At 42.6% G+C, this 23,176-nt stretch overlaps 1 protein-coding gene across 1 annotated transcript; it reads right to left on the bottom strand.

Annotated features, from left to right (window-relative positions):
• Positions 1–2,672: 2,672 nt before the first annotated feature.
• On the bottom strand, positions 2,673–3,080 carry LOC143294184 (bursicon-like). Its single transcript, XM_076605615.1, has one exon. It carries the CDS (start codon positions 3,078–3,080, stop codon positions 2,673–2,675), a length of 408 nt encoding a protein of 135 aa, XP_076461730.1.
• Between the last annotated feature and the right edge of the window lie 20,096 nt (positions 3,081–23,176).

Genomic DNA, 23,176 nt, shown 5'->3' with positions numbered 1-23,176 from the left:
GTTATATACAATAAGAAATATGTACACCATATATTACTAATACGCTCAGCTGCATTTCCTACTGTGCACCCTACCCTGCCCCACACCCAACCATAAAACCACCCCCATGAACGGAGGACTGTGTCGCTTTGGGGCGGCCTGGCTTTAGGTCTGTCTGACGCTGACCAAGATACATCTCCAAACAGACCAAGCTCACACGTGGCACTCGGACCACGTGGGTCCGATGTCTTCTGGGTTGCAGGCAAATCTGAAGTTGATCCGCTGCTTTAATTAATAACATAATTAAACTGGTGTAATTTCTAAGCGATGAAGTCGTCGATAGAAGTGTCCACTAACCCAAATGGAGTTTTCTGGGTTTTTTTTTTTTTTTTTTTTTTTAATACTTATTATAGTTCAAATCTGAAAACACCAAAACTCCAAACAACAAAGATAATAGAGAACGACTTTTTTGTTGTCTTTTTTTGTTGTTGGTTGTACCACCATCAGCGCCGTTTCAGAGGCGTGACACCTACGCTGCTCATCCCAAGTCCCCAACCCCCACCCCCGTACACAGCTACATATAAACCCGGGTATATCTGCTACAGTCCCAATGGCGGCAGATCCACACAGACTTTCTCTCTCCCCAACACCATAAAGCAAGACAAATACTGTGGAACACACTGTATTTGGTGAGTAGCAAATCAACAAGTATGCGTTGTTGTGACTCCTCAAAATGTCACCCTATCAAAAAGCCTCTAAAAAAAAAAGAAAAAAAAAGAAAAACAAGCAACATTACATAATGAACACATCCACCAGCTTTGAACAAATCGGAACACCGGCCATTTAAATAGTTTAGTGCAAAACATGATATATTCGACAACATCTTATAGATATTTCACTGAAATACCAAACGACGTCAAAGAAGAACTTAATGTTTTGAGGGGTAGTTACCACGTAGAAAACAAACGTCATTTAATAATTTTAAAAAATAAACAATTTGACAGTAAAACATACAGTTGATCTTGAAAGACAATGATACAATGTAAAAGGCATCACCACTTTGAAAATGCCAACAATACTCTGGGGAGGGAGGGGGGAGACGAAGCAAGAGCATTTAACCCGAACACCACCAAATTCATACTCCATTCAATCACTGCTGAATAAACAGCAAAAACCATTCATCTAATCTTGCCTGGAAAACGAGATAATGAAAGACAGGCAGCCAAGCACGTGAACAGACAGACAGATTGACGTTGAAAACTGGAGGGTACAACAGAAAACTAGAATTGTGTAAATAAACCGATTTGACGAGTCTCTTCACAATTCAGCTTCTTCCATTGGCTCAATTGTACAGTGAATCAGAATCTCAAGATACGTTTTGAATGAGCACTCGCATTCCCGCGCGCGCGCGCACACACACACACACACAATACATACATTCATAGATTCATACGCGCGCGCATACACGCAATACATACAACGCACAAAAGCGCGCGCTCGCTCGCACACACTCTCTCTCTCTCTCTATTATTTTCCTCTTTTTTCTTTCTTTCAACCGTTCTTTCTTTCTGTCTTTCAACAAATGCAGCCCACAAGGAACTACCAAAGTGTATCAAGTCCACCAACAAGACTGAGATTCCCAATCGCCAGTGACTGACAGAGGACAAAGGCAGTTTCCATTTGCAGCTGTTCTGATTCAAGAGTCCCAAAATGATCACGGGGAAAGCCATTTCATCACGCAGACATAGTTCCCATAACACCACCCTGCCCCTCCCCACCCCCCACACCTTTTTCCATTATCTGCCTCTTCTTGAGAGCATTGTCGTCAAATTCATTTCCCCAACGGCAACCCATACAAATCCTTGCCCAAGTTTGTCTCAAAATGTAGCCTATAATATCAACAACCAATCGGCTGTCTTAAGTATTTTTGCCCGTATTGAGATTGTCACTGACACTTTCCCCTATGATAACCATCAGACTGTTACCAGTATTTGTCCAGTTGACAACCCGTACAGACTATCATGAATATCAGTCCCAAGTGCAACATACAGATGCTGCTACCAATATTTACAGCCACACATATTTGTCATCAAACTTTGCCCCGTTGACAGCCGACAGAGACCCGTCATGAATAGTGACATCAATGATAATGCAAAGAAATTATTACCAATATTTACCACTATGACAATTTTAAGAGTTTATCGCCAATATCTGTTTCATCGACATGGTAACTGTCACCAATATTTGCCCTGATGAAAAACTATAGTGACTGTCACCGATATTTGCTTCACTGACAACCTGTGGATATTGTCACCAATATTTTCTCAAATGACAACTCTCTGAGACTGTCACAAACATTTGCCCCATGGACAACTATAATGATAATCACCAGTAATGACAACCCATAGAGATGATCACCAATACTTGCCCCAGTGACAATCCACAATGATTATCATCAGTATTCTCCATTGACACCTCATTGGCGTAAAGTTCCTTGACCGGCGACACTGTTTTTAAAAAGGATTTTAATTGTTTCTGAGTATTTTTTTTCTAAAGATCATCACTAGTTATAGTTCTGCCTGATACATCCATGACAAAATAATACGAAGATCTTTTGCTGAAAAAATGTTTTCGTGCGTTGATGTCGAACAACAGACAACTACTATTGTCTTCGTAAGTCCAGGTTGACATGCTCACGGGGACGACATGCTGTGGCCTGAACAAGGCCGACACGCGCACCGGACGGGGACTCGGAGCCGGAGGGCCACCCGCCGATGCTGACGACCCCGAGATCTGCTTTGCCTGGGGCACCTCAAAACCACGGCGACTTTCCGGCGGCCCAGTTCCCGACAGCAGCGGCACGAGCGCTCCAGCTGTGTGGGGCTGTTGATGTCGGGCTGGGTGTAGGAGGAGCAGTGTCCGGAGCAGCCGTACAGCAGGATGTTTCTGGGAGCACAGTTCCGATAGCGGATTTGCATCTGGATGGGCTGCAGGCTGCAGGTTTCCTCGCCGCGGACCATCACGTGTGAAGGGCGCGAGGAGGAGAAGATGAACAGCAGCAGCAGCAGAAACCGCAGAGACGATGTCCTCAAGTTGTCCATGGCCGTCAACTAGGGTGTGTCAACACTTGTGTGCACTGACCTGTAGCACAACCAGTGAAAATTGTATTTCAGTCTCAGGCAGAGAAAAATGTATCTAAACTCATTGGCTTAGGAAAATGTAATTTTATTTGACGTACGAAACATTTCCACAGCTCTCGCCACCGAGACATTGATCAGCTATATTGGTGGGTAAACCAATACAGACCTCTTTTTTTTCTTAAAAAGAAAGAAATTAACAATGCATAAAAGAAAGGAAACTTTACGCCAATGAACAATTCTAATTGGAAAGATTATCTTGACACATTGTGTATCACTGGCAAGTAATACTGATATAAGCAATAGACCAACAAAAAGCTTCCAACATGAAAGATAAAATCCGTGATCGATCAAGGCAGACTTAAGTATTGTATTAATCGTTTTTGTCTCTGTGTGAAATCCGGGCTGTTCTCCCCAGGTAGAGCGCGTCGCTACACTGAGAGCGCACCCTTTTTTTGTATTTTTTCCTGCCTGCAGTTTCTTTTGTATGTGTTTGGGGTGTTTGTTTTTTGTGGGTTTTTTTTTGTTTTTTTATTTGTTTTTTGTTAAGTTTTATTGAAGGCGTTACATCTAAAAGGCTATGGTAAAGAATTTGTTTCAGCGCCTACCCAAAGATCAAAAGCGCTTTATGGCCACATCAACAAAGATACTGGCCATCGAAACAAACAAAAAAAAACACACAAAAAACCCCCAATCATATTGACAATGACACTGGCAATAATAACCGAAGAACATACACTTGTCGAAAGCCCGCTACACACACACACACACTTCATAAGTGATGAGACATAACGCTTGCACAGAAGGGTCACAGTTGTTTTTTTTTTTTTGTTTGTTTGTTTTTAAGATACAGCGAATGACGAAAAGGGAAAAGCATAATCGTTCAGACGATTGCTAGAAGAGCATTTGATGAATGACGATTAAATGTAGCTGGTCTGAAGATAAACATTTGTTTTCCTCCGAAAATTTGGATATCAGCAACCGAGAGTGTTTTCAATGACATGAATGCAAAATATGTCTTGTGCAATATCTGTGATTGCTGTAATTATATCCATCGATTTTATATCTGTTATTAAACAAGAAAAAAAATTCAACAACAATCTGATTAACATTTGAATTCGCGCAAGATAACATGCAACGGCTAGTACGATAATACCTATAAAGAATAGAATGTCTTTATTACCATGTGTACCGGGGTCACAAGGAATATTTGGGGGGTGGGGGGGGGGGGATAGTACATAAGGTACGAACATAAATCGAAAATCATACACAAACACAGATACATTAGAAATTAGGATACACACAAGTGCATATCAATATAAAAATTTGTGCATACACACACACACACAAAAAAAAGAAAGAAAGAAAAATAGAAGCGAGAAACAACGATTCTTTTTCTTTTCTTTTTTTTAACGAAAGAAAGCAAAAGAAAATGAAAAATACACAAACGAAATAAATTTGTGGGGGCGGGGGGGAGAGAACTACGCAAAAAAAAAAAAAAAAAAATCAAACAAAGCTAAACAGATAAATCAAAAGAGAAAGAAAAAGGAGAAAAAAAGGGTGAAAGAAAAAAAAAACATGAAAAATAAATAAGTAGAAAACGAGGGGGAAAAAAACAGCCAAAGAAAACAAATGAAAGAAACAAGAAAAAAAATTTTTTAAAGCAACAACAACAAAAAGAAACAAACCATAAAGGAAAAGCGAAACAAAGACTGGGCATACTGACCACTTTTCCAAGACCAAATGGCATCTACACTGCTTGCCGATGTGTGAACTGTCTGGCTGACACTCAACTCAGCTGCAGATGGACACCAGCGTGCAAAGGAACGATAAGTGAACTCTAGTTGCGACCAAGCCCCTTTCTCTTCCTCGTCCAGCGAAAGCCGCGCTTGTGTGGTGCCGACGACCAAGATCTTGTTTATATACCCGTGTTCGCGCTACCAGTCCGCCGATCAGAGCCGTCAGACCAGGCTCACCTTTCTGCACCCAGGATGGCCGGGCTGGATTTCACCATACCAGTTCCAGTGTGCAGTCGTTAAGACAAAACTGGATGTAGCGGGCAGAGGGGCGGGGATGTGGAGTGGAGTGGGGGAAGTGAGGGTGGGGGCTGTGTACTTTGTGTGTGTGGAAGGAAATGGGAGGGTGGTCAAGAGAGGCTGGGTGGTGAGGACAGAGCGTGGTGTAGGGGATACGGATCATCCGGAAACAGGCGTTGACTTGTGAACTGAGAAAGCAGTCTAGCGGGTAGGGCTCTATGGGAAGAGTGGACGAAGTGGGTTGTAAGTGGGTTGTAAGGGGGTGGGGATATCAAAAAGGGAACCAATGTACTGGCTCTGTGTGTGCGCGCGCCACGGTGCAACGTTTTAGTCTTCGTTTTGTATAAAACAAAGATGTTGATTTATCGGTTATTTTCCGTTTTGTGTGAAACAAAGTGGACATGTCAATTTATCAGTAATCGTCGAGATTTTTTCGGCTACCAATCGTTTCACTTCATTATGACTTACCAGTTGAAATACCAGTCACTATGGCTTTTGCTCGGCCCTGCGTTAGGCCTATCATTTCCTATGTGTTTTGTTCGTGGCCTGGACTCTGTGTGTGTGTATGTGTGAGTGTGTGTGTGTGTGTGTACGTGCAGTCAGATCAATCTCTAAAGAAAATGACAATGGTTGAAGTTCGGCTGGAAAGTTTTAATACCCGGATGTTAATCAGCATCTCAAAGTGTTCGATGCAAATGTGAATACCATTCTAGAACAAAAACCAGTTGTGATCAAAACTCACACAAGGCACTCAAGTCAATTGGATTTGAAGATTTTCACTGAAATGAAAGTATGCTTGGTGATTTGGGTGGGTAGCATGAGCGAAACACTTAGCTGCGCGAAGTTTGCTTATTGTTAAGAATGTTCCTAACTCCACAACAAATTCCGTGTACTTAGGAACATTTTTTAACTTGAAGCAAACTCAGCGGAGTATCGCTTGGGTTGATGAAGGTGATGGCTGACAAGACATAATGAAGCAACCTCCTCTTGCGATACCAACAGCATCGTCTGGAGTAATATCAACGTCGTGATACAGGGGCTGAAGGAAGAACACAATGAAAATTATGGACCTGAAAGAAAAAAACAATTGAAGTGTGTAATACTGTCGGTGTCAGAGTAAAAGCTGAAAACTTTTCTGTCATTCATTGTCTTGGACGAAGAGGTAACACAGTTCAGCCGGCCCAGTGTCAATGAAAATTGTATTTCACAAAAAGACGTCTTGTTTAATAATAATAATAATGGACATTTGTTGAGCGCTTTCCTCCCTTAAAGAGAGCTCAAAGCGCTTTACAATAAACACCAACACACACACGCGCGCGCGCACGCAATAACTCATAAAAGAAAGAAGAAGAAAAATAATGATTTAGCGCGCAATAATATAAAACAGATTCAGAGACTACCCGTATTACATTAATTACACACACACACACACACACACACACACACACACACAACGAAAGAGAGTTTTGAAAGATTGAAATGAAAGAAAGTGGCGAAGATCGTGACGTAAACTGTTCCAGACCGATGGAGCTGAATAAGAAAAGAAAGAATCACGCTCTTAAAAAAAAATAAATGAATAAACGAAAGAAAGAAATACCGTCCACCGCGGATAAGTCGACTCCCAGGGGACCCGAAGAAATATTCACATTTCGTGTAAGTCGATATATTCTGGCTAATGATCGACTTATCTGAGGTGTGGAAGTCATCATTTTCCAACAGTACGACTACTGATTGGTTACTTTAAAAAGGGGTGTGATAAATTTCATTGCATCTGTGTCAGTGCTGTATTGGTACATGCATGTGAAACATTATCTAGGTGCTATGTACCTACAGCTTAAGAAATTGTTGCTGTATTTAGTTTGTTGATGTCAATTGCCTGCAGACTATGTCAAATCTGATATAGTTTGGGGGGTATTTATACCTCTCTATTTGTATTTTCTTTCCCGTACTTTTTTTGTTTTTGTCTTTGTACCTATTGCATTTGTGTCACATTAGTTCTATGGTCCTTGTTCTTTCTTTCTGGTTTTCAACTACATATAGTGCTTGCTCTTGCGTACAGTTTTATGTATTCCTTTGCTTGTGGCATGCAGTATTTACATCTCTTTCTCTCTGACAGTGATGGTTTTAAATAAACGGAAATGTTTTTATGATATTCTTTCCAAAATTGATAATGAAAATAATGATAATAGTAATAATGATAATAATAATAATAATGACGATGATGATAATGATAATAATGAGGATGAGGATGCATGAGGATCGAAGGAAAATAATTTCTCTAAATGCTTTCCAGAACACATGATATTATACATAACACGTCACATCAAAGTTGCATATGCACGTCAAAATATACCCAATCAACTAACACACGCACTAACTCAATGTATACACACGTAGATAAAAAAACAACAACATTAAAATAATTTTTTTTAAAAACGTTCAAACAAATGCATACACGTACCCTCCACCCTCACCCCTCACCCTCCCGTGACTGAAAAATGTTGTGGTCGAACGAAAAAGCCACAGAAGAATGAATGATTGATTTTCTTTTTTAATCCCGTAGTGTTTGTTCCACCTCAGAGGTGAAATAACTGGGAGTGAGTTTGGTGGTAGTTGTTTTTTTGTTGTTGTTTTTTCCAAGGGCAGGAAAAGTTTCCTTTATCAAGAAAAAAGTAAATTCCTCTCAACCCCAAGAAGAAAAGACTGCCACTGCGCATGCACGCTGTGTGTGTGTGTGTGTGTGTGTGTGTGTACTAGTGTTAGCTGGTGTCTATAACGGCAAAATTTTTCGGAGTTTTGTGTATTCCAGTAAAGAGTGAGCGGGGAAATATACTTTTCTTCCTACACCGGCTTTGACGTTGCAGTTTTTCGCGACAATCACGGTTTCAACCCGGAACATGACGTTAGTGTCGACTTATCAGGGGGTGAACTTTACTAGGGCACAAAAATTTGGTCAACGTATGCGAGGAATCCCCTCACACGACGTCGAGTTAAATTAAGTGAGGAAAACTTGCACAGTTACAGAAGGCTGACGGTGGGACCAAAGAAATGTGTCGACTTACCTGATGGTTCTACTTAAAGCGAGGTCGACTTCAGTGGGGAAGACTGCTCATTACTTTCAATGTTTGCCAAAGTCACACACTTTTTTTCACACTTTCTAAATCAGTTGCAGTGTGTGTGTGTGTGTGTGTGTGTGTGTGCTCTTCATGCCTTTGATAGTTGCTTGTTATTTCTGTCTGTTTGTGTGTTGTGTGTAGATGGCTCTGTGAACACACAACGTGAGTGTGGAAATTTTTAAGCGCCCAGTATAGATCACGTCTATTCATTCATTGACTTGAAGTTAGGTACTCTTGTTTCACTACTCTAGCAGAAAAGACTAAATGTTGTCTGTTGTCTGCCTTTACTTCAGTTACACACTGCATTTGTTGTTCCTTGCGTTAACCCGAGGTTTATATACATTTTCGTACTCACGGGTAAAAATAAAATGTTCAGTTGACTTGTCTATATTCTGCAACATGTATTCGGCTAACTGATTTATATTTCTGTATCCTTCACACCTCGTTTGCTCCGCTTTCACTGTATCAGATTGTAATCGGTGGACCTACCATTCCTGTTTAGACAGGTGAACGTTTTTACTGGACACACACCTAAAAAATGAAACAGCTGCAGCTACACCTGTCTGAGAGTTTGGGGTAACCATCCTCCTCCTCCTCCTCCTCCTCCTCAGCTGTTATCATCAGTCTGACTTTCAGTAAAAGCAGATCGGTTTACCGCTGTCGTTCAGGCCTGGTCAGCACGTTGAGTTCAAGCATCTGCTCCTTTGCACCTGCTTCTCTGCAGGCGTGGTGTAGTGTGCATGGATCGGTCCATACGCGTTGCCATCCTGAAACTGAAACTGATGGTGGTTATCGCAGTATTTTAGAGATGTTGGTATTGTAAGTTGAATTTTTTTTCTTTCTCTATTATTCTTGCTTACATTGGTCCTCAAATGATATGGGTTTTTTTCACTACCTTTAGTGTCTAACCTGACAAACGTCACGTATCGCTACATGACCAGTGACAAAACCTATCATACACGTGGAAAGTCTGCTCAAGGAAACGAGCGAATGTGTACGAAGATGGAAGAAGGACAAAAATGTATCGATCTGTTCACGATAGGTATTCATGTATAAAGCGAATACGGGGAAAATGGGGTGGGGTGATCATTTTCACTTGGATCTTGTTTCTGGTCATATGTTTTAGAGAGAGAAAAAAGGTATTATCATGCGTACATATTATTCTGAAAGATTTCATCAACTTGAAACCCATACCTATATTCACAATGATAGATACTGGAGATGCCCAGACGTGAGTATCGGACATCGGAGTAAATGAAAGTAGCACAGCACTCACAGCTGTCCGTTCAGTAATTCGTTTCTAAATCTTCGTCTGTCAAAATAGAACTTCGACAGGACACAGCAAGGAAGCCAAACACGTCTTGGAGTTCCAGCTACTACAGCATCTTCAACAGTTGAAATTAATCAGATGACTTGCCTCTAGGCGCTGTTTTACTATGAATTTATGACTATCGTGCTAAGATCAATAAAAGAAATAAAATATCATCAAAGTTTTTTATTAACTTGTTAAAAATTACTTTACTACTAAAGTAGGCCTATTTGAAACGAATTCAATCAAAATACAGGGACAAAATGAGTACGAGGGGTGGGGAAGATTTTATTTTTAAGGGAAGCGGAAGATGAGTAACAAAAAAGGAGGGGGGGGGGGGGCGTGTGATAGTGGGAGGAGACAAAGGGAGGATGGGGTGGGGGTAGAAAAAGAGATGGGTGTGGAAGGATGCAGAGAAGGGGAGATGGGGGAATCTAGAAATTACAGATATATACGAAACATGATGATACAAATAGCAAATAAGAACAGATAAGGTCAAAATAACATAAAAGAATAATTCAGTTGGACTTAACACAATAGAAAACCAGTGCTTTAGTATGAATCCAGTATGGCTCTGCGACTAATCAAGCGTATTATTGTCGCCCAGAAAACGGCTTCGTAGGTGGTATCATCTGTATGTTTAATCTTTGCGGGAACTACGGAACACCACCGACTGACCGAAGCAGCGCAGGTTCTCCTCTGGTGTGTGACCGAGCAACCTAACAACGAAGGTTGCCTGTGGACTGCCGGTACTCAGAGTGCGACAGACAGACACAGGTTTGGTTGTACAGTCGACCTGAGCGGTGTGGAAGTGGAATCCACTGGAAAAATGCAAACCGTGTGGCGGGAAAAAAATGCCTCTGTCGACCAGTCTCTGGTTATGTCATTCACTTGACTGCCTGTCAGATCCGATCCGGGTGACCTTTCTGAAGTGAAGCAGAGAGATTCAGAGTAATATTTTTAGTTGACTCAAAATCGGTGTTACATGCTTTAACAAATTCAGTGTGATGACTGAACCAGTTCTTTTCTTAAATAAATCATTCATTACACAGTCTATCAGCCAGAGGCACTGTTACAGTTGTGCCAGAGAACCCTCTCATATTGATATGGGGTAAACAAGAAATGAAATGGCCGACAGAGCAGCTGAAAACGATGCACAAAGACTAGAGAAAACTTCAGTCAGCTTCAGAATGCATGAGAGTGTGTGTCTTTGTCTGTGTCTGTGTGTGTTGTCTCTGTGTCTGTCCGTGTGTGAGCACGTGTGTGTGCGTGTGTGTGTGCGTAAGAACAACTAATCTTCACCCACACCCCTTATCCTGCCCCCCGCCGCCACCTAATCCAACTCACCCCCAAAAGTTGCTTGCCATCGTCCACGCGACCTGCGAAGGGGCTTGCACGCGAGTGGAACTTGGAAAAGGTCACGCACACACGCTGACTTAGCCGGTGTAGCGTCACAGAATGACTCCCTCCACACTGTGCTCCCGGGAGTACTTTTGTGCATGTAACATGTTCTCGAAATAACAAAACGACTCACCTCAAGATAAAATCCTTCCCTCCCATAACACTGAGAAAGTTGATATTGTTTACAAATTTTAAAAAAAAATATATATATATAAACTCTATCGCTGCCTTATAAGAACAGATCAGAATAAATTTGTTATAAAGAGAAAATACATCAGGTGTGGTAAAAACAAAAGTAGACAACTTGCCCAACACACACACACACATACTTGTGTATACACACACACGTGTGCGACACGCGTTCACACACACGCTGTGCGCATATACATGAGTGCGCGTGAACACACCCACACATAAATATAGCGCGATAGTGACAAAAATGAAGAGTGTGATGGACGGGGAGGGCTTGCAAAGGAATTGCTCCCGCGGGGTCAATCTATGCATTAAGGGAGTATTTCCTTTATGCAGTCGGAAGTGACATGCAAAACAAAAAAAAGTACTCCCAAGAGAACTTCCATGGCGGACGTCATTGTAATAGTGTGAACACCGACATCGACTTGCGTGTCGACGAAGTGCACAAGGGTGACGGTGGTATTTTTAGCTGCCATTTGCACTATTGTTACTATGAATAGATTGTCGCGCAGGCCCAGAACGGCGGTTGAGATATATATACATTACCGCGCCGCCTGGGAGGGGAAGCGACAGACGATCAATGCACTTAACCACTTCCTCAGTCGTGTAAAGCCATGGGTGATAGCAGGCAGTAGGTTCGATGGTGTCCGGGATAATGCGGTAAATGGGAGAGGGCCCGGGGATGGATGGGGTGGAGAGTAATATAAAACGCGCGCGCGCGCGCACACACACACACACACACACAAAGCACTCTGCTGATTTTGTCAGGGTTTTGTTGTTGTTTTTGTTTTTTTTTAACTGTGATCAACATACAAGTTGTTTTATTGGGTTTGTTTTTTTTTTAGATATATATATATGTAAAGGCCAGATCCCAAATATCGGTCAGTCTGATCATGGAGAAGTCCATCTGATCCACACTTACAGGTCAGCTGTATGAAGTAATCCTGTTCTTCTTCAGCGTTCCCAGGCCATGTTCAGACGGTCAGTCCAGAGTAGGTTACGAAGCCCTGCAGGACTCCTTTTAGAATCTTGACTAGTCTGCTGAGGTGGCCGTCGAGCTTCACGCGAGCAGATCTTTGGAAGAGATAACCCTGGATCCATCGATGCATTCTCCCACAAACCTTTTTCTGGAACAGTTTGAGAAGAAGGCCATCTTTCCAGACCTTATCGAAGGCCTTAGTCAGGTTCACAAAGACTGCGCTGGGTTATGAGGCCATTTTTCTCCAGGTGGTACCGCAGCCTTCTGTTTACCAATCGCTCCATTGTTTCTTCAAGACAACTGTGGAGGTTGAGGGGTCGAAACCTTGTCTTGCAGTGCCTGTCTTTTCCCTTCTTGAGTATAGGAATGATGACAACTTCCTTCCGACTGTGTGGGGATTCCCCTGTGTTCCAGGAAAGGTTAAAGATTCCAGTGCTATTTGCATTGCATGGTTGCCCAGGTGCTTAATCATTTCGTTTGTTATTCTGTCTTTGCCTGGTGCTTTTTTTGTTTCTCAGTTGTCTGATTGCCGCATTAAGCTCTTGGGTGGTAAAGGCATCAGTCAGGGGATGGCCTCTGTTTGGAGAGTTCTTTTCTGGTGTTCTGCCTGACTTCTCGTTTCTCCATGGGGTCATCCGGCATGCTGGCTTCTTTAAATGTGACGGCAAGCAAGGAGGCTGCCTGTTTCCCAGTGTAATTTTGGTTGTTGTCTGTCAAAAGTGTTGTCCTGCGGGTTTCTTGGTGTTCGTCGTTGAGAGGTTTTGTGAGTATCCACAACTTTCTTGTGTCTTTTTCCAAGTTCAGCAAGCTTGTCTTCTCTTGCTATGACCTGCCGGCTGCTTCCGCCTTCGCTTCATCAAAGACAATTCTTGCTCTGTTGTAGACGGCATTGTTTTCAGTGATGGGGGACTTCTCTACTTGCTCTCTAGCTTTGGTGAGTTCATTGTGGAGGGTCTGTAGATTTTCACTCTAGTAAGGCTTGTAGTTTTCTCTTCCCTCTTGGAATGCTTCACTTTGCTGCCTCAAGAATGTTTTGTTTTGTTTTGTTTTGTTTTTTTGTGAAGCACTCGACTTTGCTGATCAGGTCATTCAGTAAGTCTGTTTTACTGTCTTGGCACAAAGTCAGATAAGACTGAAAACTTGGACCTATCTGTTTGTTTTTTGTTGTTTTTTGTTGTTGTTGTTGTTGTTTTTTGTTGTTGTTTTTGTAATTCCAGCTGGGTTCTATGAAGGTGTTTGTAGACTTTTCTGCCAGACATAGAGTAAGCATAATGGGAAGGAGGTCGCTCCCACCCAGTTAGTCTTCTACTTGTCTTTCACATATTTTCTGGATGTCCACTGTGGCAAGTGCTGTGTCTGGTGTGCTCTTGTTCTCCAGGCTGTGGACAAACAGGCTGGTTTGTCATCAGGTTTGTTGATTAGTATGAGGTTTTTTTCAGTCATCCAGTCCTCAACGCTTTTTCCTTTGTTGCTGAGATCCTGGTAGCCCCAGCTAGGTGAGTGGGCGTTGAAGTCGCCAACTATTAGCAAGTTGCTGTTCACTACAGGGAGAGTCTGTAGTTGCAGGTCTCGATCAGATGGACTACAGACGTTCATGAAGGTGATTTCTCTTTCCTCAATTACTAATTTGACTGCAGGAACTCCGTATCGCCAGCTGACCTTCCTATCTCAATTGCAGGGATAGAATTCCGGACAAGGGTGACGATCCCTCCTTTGCAACGGTTGACTCTGTCATGCCGAAAGAGCTCGTAACCTCGAACAGAGAAGCGATGAGCATCTGTCAGGTGTATTTCCTGTATGCAGATGGTGTCCACCTTCCTGGTTCTCAGAAACTCTTGCAGTTCAGGCTTCTTCTTGCGAAGGCCCTCAGCATTCCACTGTGCAAAGACGAGCGGAGCTGCTGGAAGACTCGGCTGACAGTGTGGGTTGTTCGAAACTTGCTGATGCTGCCTTCCCGATGCAGTTGTGGTCGCTTCACCAGTAGCAGTGGGTGGGTCCTTTTGAGGCAGGGGGCCTGGCACTGTCGCCGCCCGGCGTACCACGGGACCAACGCCATACTATCGAATGTCCGTCTGCATGGCCATAGTGGATAGGATGCGTACATGTCCGATTTTCTCCTATACTTGTGACGCTTGGGAGGAGGTCTGCTCGCTGTTTTCAGCCAACAAGTTCCGCCTTCAGAGCAGCCCATGGTTTGATTTTGAAGTTTCATTCTCCTAGATGAATTGCCATCCATGGACAATGAGCCCCATCTGCCCAAGTGTGGCCAGCAGCAACTGATGTACCCTTGCTGATGCCCCATCTGTCACTAGCAGCATTTACCTCCAAGTTCTTTGGCAGTTTGCGCACTAGTAGACCGGCTCTCTGCCGCAGACACTTTTCTGCAGAAGGGGTCTGGGTAAGAATGCTCTCTTCAGGGGTTTGATGGGTCCGTCGTGGGTGTTCTACGAGTTTTCCTTCTCAATGGGTTGTTCGTGGATGGCCGTCGCATCTTCTGCATCCATGCTGACGCCCTGAGCTGTCCAGGCAGCTTGCATGTCTACTTTCGGCACCGGGTTGTGAACATATCTGTTCTGCCGCCACCTCCGCTGGACAAACCTCCGAGAAATCTGGATGTGACTCCTCAGGGGTGCTATTTGCCCATAGCTGGGGGATCATATTTGTGGGCACCAGAGCGTGTCTACACACTGGTGGGCCTGCATGCCGCACATCAAGAGGGCAAATCCTCCTCCCTCAGACCTCCGTGCTTAGCGTAGTGGCGCGAGCTACCCAGTTTACAGCATCGCCACGAGAAGACGCAAGAACGGGTCTTGAGACAAGCAAGGTTATGCTAGCCTGGAGGATTTACTCCGCAATGGACACCCCACGAGAACTGCACTCCATGACACGACAGTGACCACACACAACACGAACATGCAGGCAAGCAAAGCAAGTCTTTTTGAAAAAGCATAGCAAGCAAGCCGGCACATGGTATACGTAAACACCACAATGACACAGACCACAAACTCTAGACTAAAGTGGTCCAAGGGGAATCTTCCTATTGATAACTCCTCTTCCCGCACCACTAACACCAGCACTTGTCCCCTGGAGTCTTCTTCTCACACGGAACAAAGGCTCCTTGACACCATCCTGTTGTTAAAAAGACTGTAAAAGTTTGGTTACAGAAGGCGTTATAGCCTTCTAGCTCCTCAACGTACATTGTATGCTGCTCCGACAACTGTTTTTATGAAGTGCTTCGGATGCATTGTCCTACAGAACTCAAAACACAACACTTAACTCGACTGTAACCAGTGTGCATACAAGCAGAACAGCGATGCCACAGGAACTCTTCTCATTAACTGACACATGCACTCTTCTTGAAAAACCCTGGTTTATTTGTTCGCGTCCTAATGACTTTTCTTCCTCTTTTGATACTGTTCAACCCGCAGCCCATGGCCCTGAAGCTTTTGGGGCTTAGTGTCGATCCAAACTTGGTATCGATCCAGCTTCCTTATGAATAGATCACACTCAGGCTGCTTTGGTCGTGCTATTTCTGACTCAAGTGCTACACTCACTGGTTCACCTCAAGGCATTGTCATGCTTTCTGTATTATTCACGCTCCGCGATAAATGGTGATCTTATACAGGACCGGTTCCCGTCACGAAATACTCGGACGATGCTGCTCTCCAAAATATTTCTGGTTCTGATTCTATTGGCAGGAGGTTGAAAAGTGCAATGTCTACACACACACACACACACACACACACACACACACACACACACACACACACACACACACACAGGGATATATATATATATATATAGAGAGAGAGAGAGAGAGGTATGCCAGCCTTCTGCACCACTGCATCCAGTACTTCTTTCTACTCCCACCCCCACCCCCCTCCCCTATAAAGTCCTGCTGGTCAAAGCGTGTGAACAAAGTGTTCTGGGCATCGTCGCAGCTGACCCCCCACCCCCAGCCCCCAACCCCCACCCGTCCTGAGAGTGTCTGGAAGTGAGAGGGACCCCCGCCTTATCAGTGTACTGCTCCCTGCCTCTGGCCACCTCTCTGCTGACTTTCTGCTGCAGGTCCTTGACAGGACAGCTTCCCAGCCAGCCTCGCTCGGCGTGGTCCGTTGCCGTGTCAGAAGTGAACCAGAGTCACTCGTGATCCAGACTTTTCCTGTTGGCGTAGAGGACCACCTCCTTCTCTGGAACCAGCTTGGAGGAATTTTTGTTTAATGTCCCATCACACATATCGGTGATTGAAGACATTTTGTTAAAGTATTTATGAATACATTTAAGTATTATCGGTTAGAAGGGGTGGGACATGTGAATGAATGGAGGGTTGGGGGAAACTGGGCAAATGAGGGTGAAATTTGACAAAAAAATCTAAATACAATTACAGAAAATTACTTAAAGGACTTCGTAAAAGAGAAGTCGTTAAAAGACAAGCGAAACAACTGATAATGAATGCAAAAAGTCAAAAACATCAACGTTCTCAGTCACTTGTGAAGACACACTTTCGCGTACATAAGACTTCATCAAGCTACAGTCAAAAATTATATGCTTAATCGTCAGGTTACTAAAGCATATGCACTTGACATTAGAACAATACTTGGTCCGTAATGAATTTGATAATAGTCTGAGAGCTAAACTCAGAAATGGTCTGCGAATCGGACCAAAGTCTGAGAGAGTCAACTGACGAGGTTTTAGACTTGAATTCAAGCACCTATAAAAGTCTCTTTCTAGTATATTGCTTATTTCCTTGTATGACACACATGTTAACCAGCATGTCAGCGCAGAAGTGAATGGAGCTACTGTACATTCAAATGTATAACTGTTAGGAATGAAAAGCACTTAGTTCCCAGCTCAATCGAATTTTTTGATAAACAAAAAACGCTATTCAAACCAAAACAGCAATTGAAGTCGCTTGCAATGATGAGCGTTAGTGTGCGGTAGGGGCGTGGCGGTGCGATTGAAGATACATATGAAAAGAATATATATGTATGGATGAAGACAGACAGACAGACAGAAAGACAGTCAGAGACACAATGAGAGAGGTTAAATTGCTCTGTGTTATAATTTGACTGATTAGGTGTGCTCTTTAACTGGTGTTAACTGTTCCAATATCTGTAAAATGTTTTTTGGTGTACCAACGTAATCTTGTGTGATCCCTTTGATATACACGACTCTTATGACTTTTTTCTTTTTCTTTTTTCTGCCTTGTCAAATGCTTCTAGTTGTTCTGAAATATGTTTAAAAAAATTTAGATGTGTCAATGCTTTTTTTTCTTGCTTTTTTTTTTGCGATCTAATTGAACGTTTAAAAATGTATATCTTACACGCGTATTTTACCTTCATACTGTGAGCGACAAGACCGCGTGATAATTTCTCTTGAGATATAATAAAGTTGACTTTGCATGACTTCTTCCATTGTCTGGCAGAGAGAACTGTATTCCTCTGCATTTTTTTATTAATTTTTTACCATGCTGGGTGTCTATATTTACTTCTTCTTTTTTGTATGTTTCATGTGCTGACTTATTCTCTTTTGTTTTGTGTTGGCCATTGTGTCATTATCCTCAATTAGAGCAAAAAGTTTCGATTTCGATCTCTCTGTCCCCCCCCCCCCCCCCCCCCACTCTCTCTCTCTCTCTCTCTGTCTCTCTCTCTCTCTAACTCAAAGCCTGACTCCCCCATTGTTGCGCGGTGCATATTTTATGAGGACAAAGAATATCTGTGTGTGTGTGTGTGTGTGTGTGTGTGTGTGTGTGTGTGTGTGTGTGTGTGTGTACGAATACAGTATGGGGCCAAGGCCTTGATCTGATAAACATTCGTATCCGTATTCATTTGATCTCTATGTGCTTCCATTATTGCCTTTGCCCCATCGTCAATGCTATTCCGGTGGCATCTCCCACAAAACGCCGCTCATCCCGAAGGCAGACTGTCAAACTCAGACTCAGTTCCGTGCTATTTCCGGAGGAGCTGTCAATGATTGGTGTCACCGGAGATTAGAAAAGAGAGATAAACCACTTGCAGAAATTGCTGAAGCCAGGCAGCCTGCGCCGCGACACGCATTCATTATTCATGAGCTGCCTTTGCCCCGCCCAAACGAAAGGAAAGCGTCAGTCGAACGCAGTCTCCTGAGTGATTTTATAATTTGGATTACACCTTTTTTCCCTTTTCTGTTTGCTTCATCCCACGCAGATGTCAAACTCAATTTTGTTGTGAATAACATTCCTAAATATTTATATGTATTGGTTACTTTTATTTCCCTTTCACCACAGCACCATTTTTCACGAGTCGAAAGATGACCTCCATTGCGGAAAACTATAATATTGGTCTTATCGAGATTCACTGTTTGTTGTAGTCTGTCTGTTTCTTGCTTAAGGGCATTTAATTGATTTTGTAACCCTATGGGTGTGTCAGACAAGAGAACAACATCATCAGCAAATAGCATTAAGAGCAAATCTGTTGCGCCAGGTATCATTTGTATTCCATGTCTCCCCTTCTTTGATAACTCCACTGCCAATTCACCGATGAAAAAGGAAAACAGCTGTGTGCTTGGCATACAACCTTGTTTAACCCCTCTTGGACACTGAAAAAAGTCTGAATAAATACCTTTGTCACGAACACATACAAGTACAGAATCGTAGATGCTTTTAACAGCCATGTAAAACTCCCGAGAGAGAGAGAGAGACAGAGACAGAGACTTAGAGAGAGAGATAGAGCACAATACAACGGTCTGCTCGGGCAACATGAAGCGTTCGTATATATATGAATTATATATATGATTATGTACATATAGATAGATTTAGATTTACATACTGATAGATCTATATGAAATTATGTATATATGTATTCATGTATGTATGTATAGACAGATGTTAGAAGAGAGACAGAGCTGAATATGTTTGGGGTTTTTTGTTGTTTTTTTAAGAAATGGTGATGTAAACCAGAAAGTGTGAAGAAAAAGTAGCGTTACGAAAACGCAGTTCAATAATTTATAACTGTCTCTCACATGTGCAACATTGCGCTGGGGGAGGGGGGGGGAGTTGGTGGTGGGGGGAGCTGCTTTATTTTCTTTTTATATTATCTATATTCAAGCAGATGCAAACGTGCTAAAAACCAAAGCAAAAATGAATCGGTTTTCATTGTATACAGCGAATCTTACTACACGTGGGAAATTCCAGGCGTAACTTAACTTTCGCTTTACTGCAGCTGAACCGTCAGAACCGACCAGTTTCCTTCAGGTGGGGAAGGAGAGGGTGATTTACCCCCACCCTTCCGCATTGCGTGTGTGCCCCAAAACGGCTTCAGCACTGTTATAGACAGTAAGAAGGGGCCTGCCGCGAGTGGTTTATCTCTCTTTTCTAATCTCCGGTGTCACGCAAGTCTGTTCTGTTCTTTCGCTTGTGCGCGTCACGCACACACACACACACACACACATACGCACACACGCACGCACGTACACAAACATACACGCACGCACGCACACACACGCGCACGCATACAAACACACGCACGCGCGTACGCACACACGCACACACACACGCACACACACACGCACGCAAGCACGCACGCGCCAAACACACGCACGCACGCACGCACACATGCACGCACACACGCACGCACACACACACACACACACACACATACGTTGGGAAATTCGGGAAACGTTTCTTGGTTTGTAATAATAATTCAATGATAATGATTTAATTCTATATTGTGTAAGACATGCCCAGTTGTGCCGTGCAATGTAAAAACCGTTGTATAAAGCATGCATTTAAACACTAAAATGACAGCCTCCGTTCATAACCTTGCACGGACATCAAACACCAACAATTAATTTATGCACATACACACAAAAAAACAACATGCACAACATGACACTCAGTATACATGTCAAACATCACAATATCCAGATGACGGAAATAATTGACATTGATATCATTATACTTAAAATCCACATATCACAAAACCTATAGCTGATCTAAATATTTAAAAACCAATCACATTCATCACAATGCCCAACTAATACACAACTGAAAGTACTGAACATAAAAAAGTCTCGCCTCTGTCTGTCTTTCTGTCTGTCTGTCTGTCTGTCTGTCTCTCTCTCTCTCTCTCTCTCTCTCTCTCTCGCACTCGTTCTAATGACTGGTATGATAGGGAATGCAGAGTAAGCAAGTTGAAAGCTAGAAGATTACTGAGGACTTTTAATCGTACCAAAGACAAAACTGATGGTGATGCCTACTGCGTGGCAAGAAGAGAGTATAAAGATCTGATTAAAAAAAAGAAAGAAAAGGAATATAATAATTTGTTATTTGATAAACTTATATGTGCAGAATTTTGGGAAACTGTACATAAAATTTCATTTAAAAGAAAACAAGTTCGAAACGATTTAACGGTTGATGACTGGTTTAGATATTTCAAATGTTTACTTGAATTACAGACTTCTGCAAATGAAAGCTTTATGATTGAATATGAAAATGATCAAAACTTTAATGATGATAGTGTTGTGGACATTAGTTCATGAACCGACCAATATCCAAAGAAGAAGTTTTACTTGTTATCAGAAATTTAAAAAATGGCAAAGCTGCAGGACCAGATGAAATTATCGGGGAAATGTTGAAATATGTTGGGGATGTAGTCGTTGATTTTTTCGTAAAGCTTTTCAGTGCATTATTTGATAAGGGCATTTTTCCAGAAAACTGGACAGATTCTGTTGTAATCCCTTTGTTTAAAAAGGGTGATTTAAACAACCCAAGTAATTACCGAGGTAGTCAATGATTGGCGTCACGCAAGTCTGTTCTGTTCTTTCACTTGTACGCGTCACTCACACACACACACACACACACACACACACACACACACACACACACACATACGCACACACACACACACATACGCACACACGTACACAAACATACACACACGCACGCACACACACACACGCACGCATACACACACACGCACGGACACACGCACGCACGTACACACACAATCACGCACGCATACAAACACACACACACACACACACACACACACACACACACACGTTGGGAAATTCGGGAAACGTTTCTTGGTTTGTAATAATAATTCAATGATAATGATTTATTTCTATATTGTGAAAAACATGCTCCCGTTGTTTAAAGCATGCATTTAAACACTAAAATGACAGCCTCCGTTCATAACCTTGCACAGACATCAAACACCAACACTTAATTTATGCACATACACACACAAAAACAAAACAAAACAAACATGCACAACATGACGCTCAGTATACATGTCAAACATCACAATACCCAGATGACGGAAATAATTGACATTGATATCATTATACTTAAAATCCATATATCACAATACCTACAGCTGATCTGATCTAAATACTTAAAAACCAATCACATTCATCACAATGCCCAGCTAATACACAACTGAAAGTACTGAACATAAAAAAAAAGCCTCGCCTCTCTGTCTGTCTGTCTGTCTCTATCCCTCTCTCTCTCTCTCTTTCAAAGGGAACAGTTGAAAAAAACCGACACCGGTAGTGAGCCCTGTGTTTGGCAACTCGGTTGCACGTGCAAATATGTCTGAAGTTCGTGACAGTGACAGTGTCAACGACGTGTGTGCAACTGAGCGGAACATGAACGACGCTGAACGTGTTAACACAGGGGCCGGGTGTCACGGACGACATAATGGTTCCGCTATTTTTTCTTTTCTTTTACGTTTATGGAGGGGGTTCGAGTCCATCTTATTCCCTTTTTCTTCTATCATGACAAGCGAAGTTGGCGGAGGCTGGTGGGTCGCTGGATTATTTTTAGAGGCGGGTGCGTTTCTTATGCGCGCGCACGATGTTTTCCATCGTGCGTGTTCCCCTTGCGTTCGAGCGTAGAGAGAGATCGTGTTGTGTCATGTTTTCTATGGTTTGTGTCTCGTGCAATTGAACGGAAAAAAAATATATAGGAAGCTGAGTGAACAGAGTGGAGTTCTAGTGCTTCAAATGCTCCTCGCCGGTTTGTCCCTTGCTTCACTCGAAGGGAGTCAGTCCTTGGAGAAGGACGGTGGTAGAACCAGCGCTTAGCGGCTGATGTTCGTGTTGTTTTTTTTTCCTCTGTAAACGACTTTATGTCCGCCAGTGGAACTGTTCTTCATCTGTGTTTCGATGTTAGCACCCGTTGTTCGTTTACAGAATACTGTGCGGTGGCCAGTGGGTGGCTTTTGTCTTGTCCCGTCAGTGTTTCTCCAGTTGCCTGGCGCGCGTCTTGAGGTGTTGTGCCGCCGTTCTAATCGTGGGGAAACGTCACGTCGCTCAAGGTAGGAGCTTGTGTTCCAGACCTGTTTATGTATTGTTTTTTCTCCGTCGTGGTTCATTGTTACGTTTGTATTTTCTGTCTCCTGTTTGTTGTGACTTTTCTTTTGTTATGGTTTATTGTTGTGAAAGTTATGAGCCTGTGAAGGGGCGATGAGTTGTCACGTGTTGCTAAAATGTTATATTGGAAATGTAAGGAATATTGAAATTTAAGAATTGGGGAGGAGCTACATTTTTGACATGTCTGCCCAAGTGGGAGTTTTCAATGGAAGGGGGTAATTTTAGATATCTTGCTTTTTACATGCTCAGACAATTTTATTGGATATTTTTGTTAAGGTTTAAGGGGCTCGTCCAACTAGAGGCCACGAGTTAACATCGGGAGTGAATTTATGCTTGTAGAAAACAGTACTGTTGTATATGGTAAATGATGATTTGTTTTATGACATGTGAAATACTGGAAGGAAGGGAGATAATTGTTAGTCTATTTTTACGGCGTCGAGGCGGCGAGGCGTGTGGAAAAAGATGCCGGCAACCATTGATAATGCCATTCATTAAAAAAAAAAAATAATAATAATAAATAAATAAATAAATAAATAAATAAATAAATAAACCAACCAACTATAACCGGAAAGGATTGCTAGCAGCAATAGAAAGGGTGCAAAGAAGAGCTACAAAATTATTAAGTGAACTAAAAGACATGGATTATGGAGAAAGGCTGAGGCAACTGGACCTTC

This window comes from Babylonia areolata, chromosome 19 (assembly GCF_041734735.1).
Source record: "Babylonia areolata isolate BAREFJ2019XMU chromosome 19, ASM4173473v1, whole genome shotgun sequence".
NCBI lineage: Eukaryota > Metazoa > Mollusca > Gastropoda > Neogastropoda > Buccinidae > Babylonia > Babylonia areolata.
This window is presented reverse-complemented; position numbering and strand designations above follow the sequence as displayed.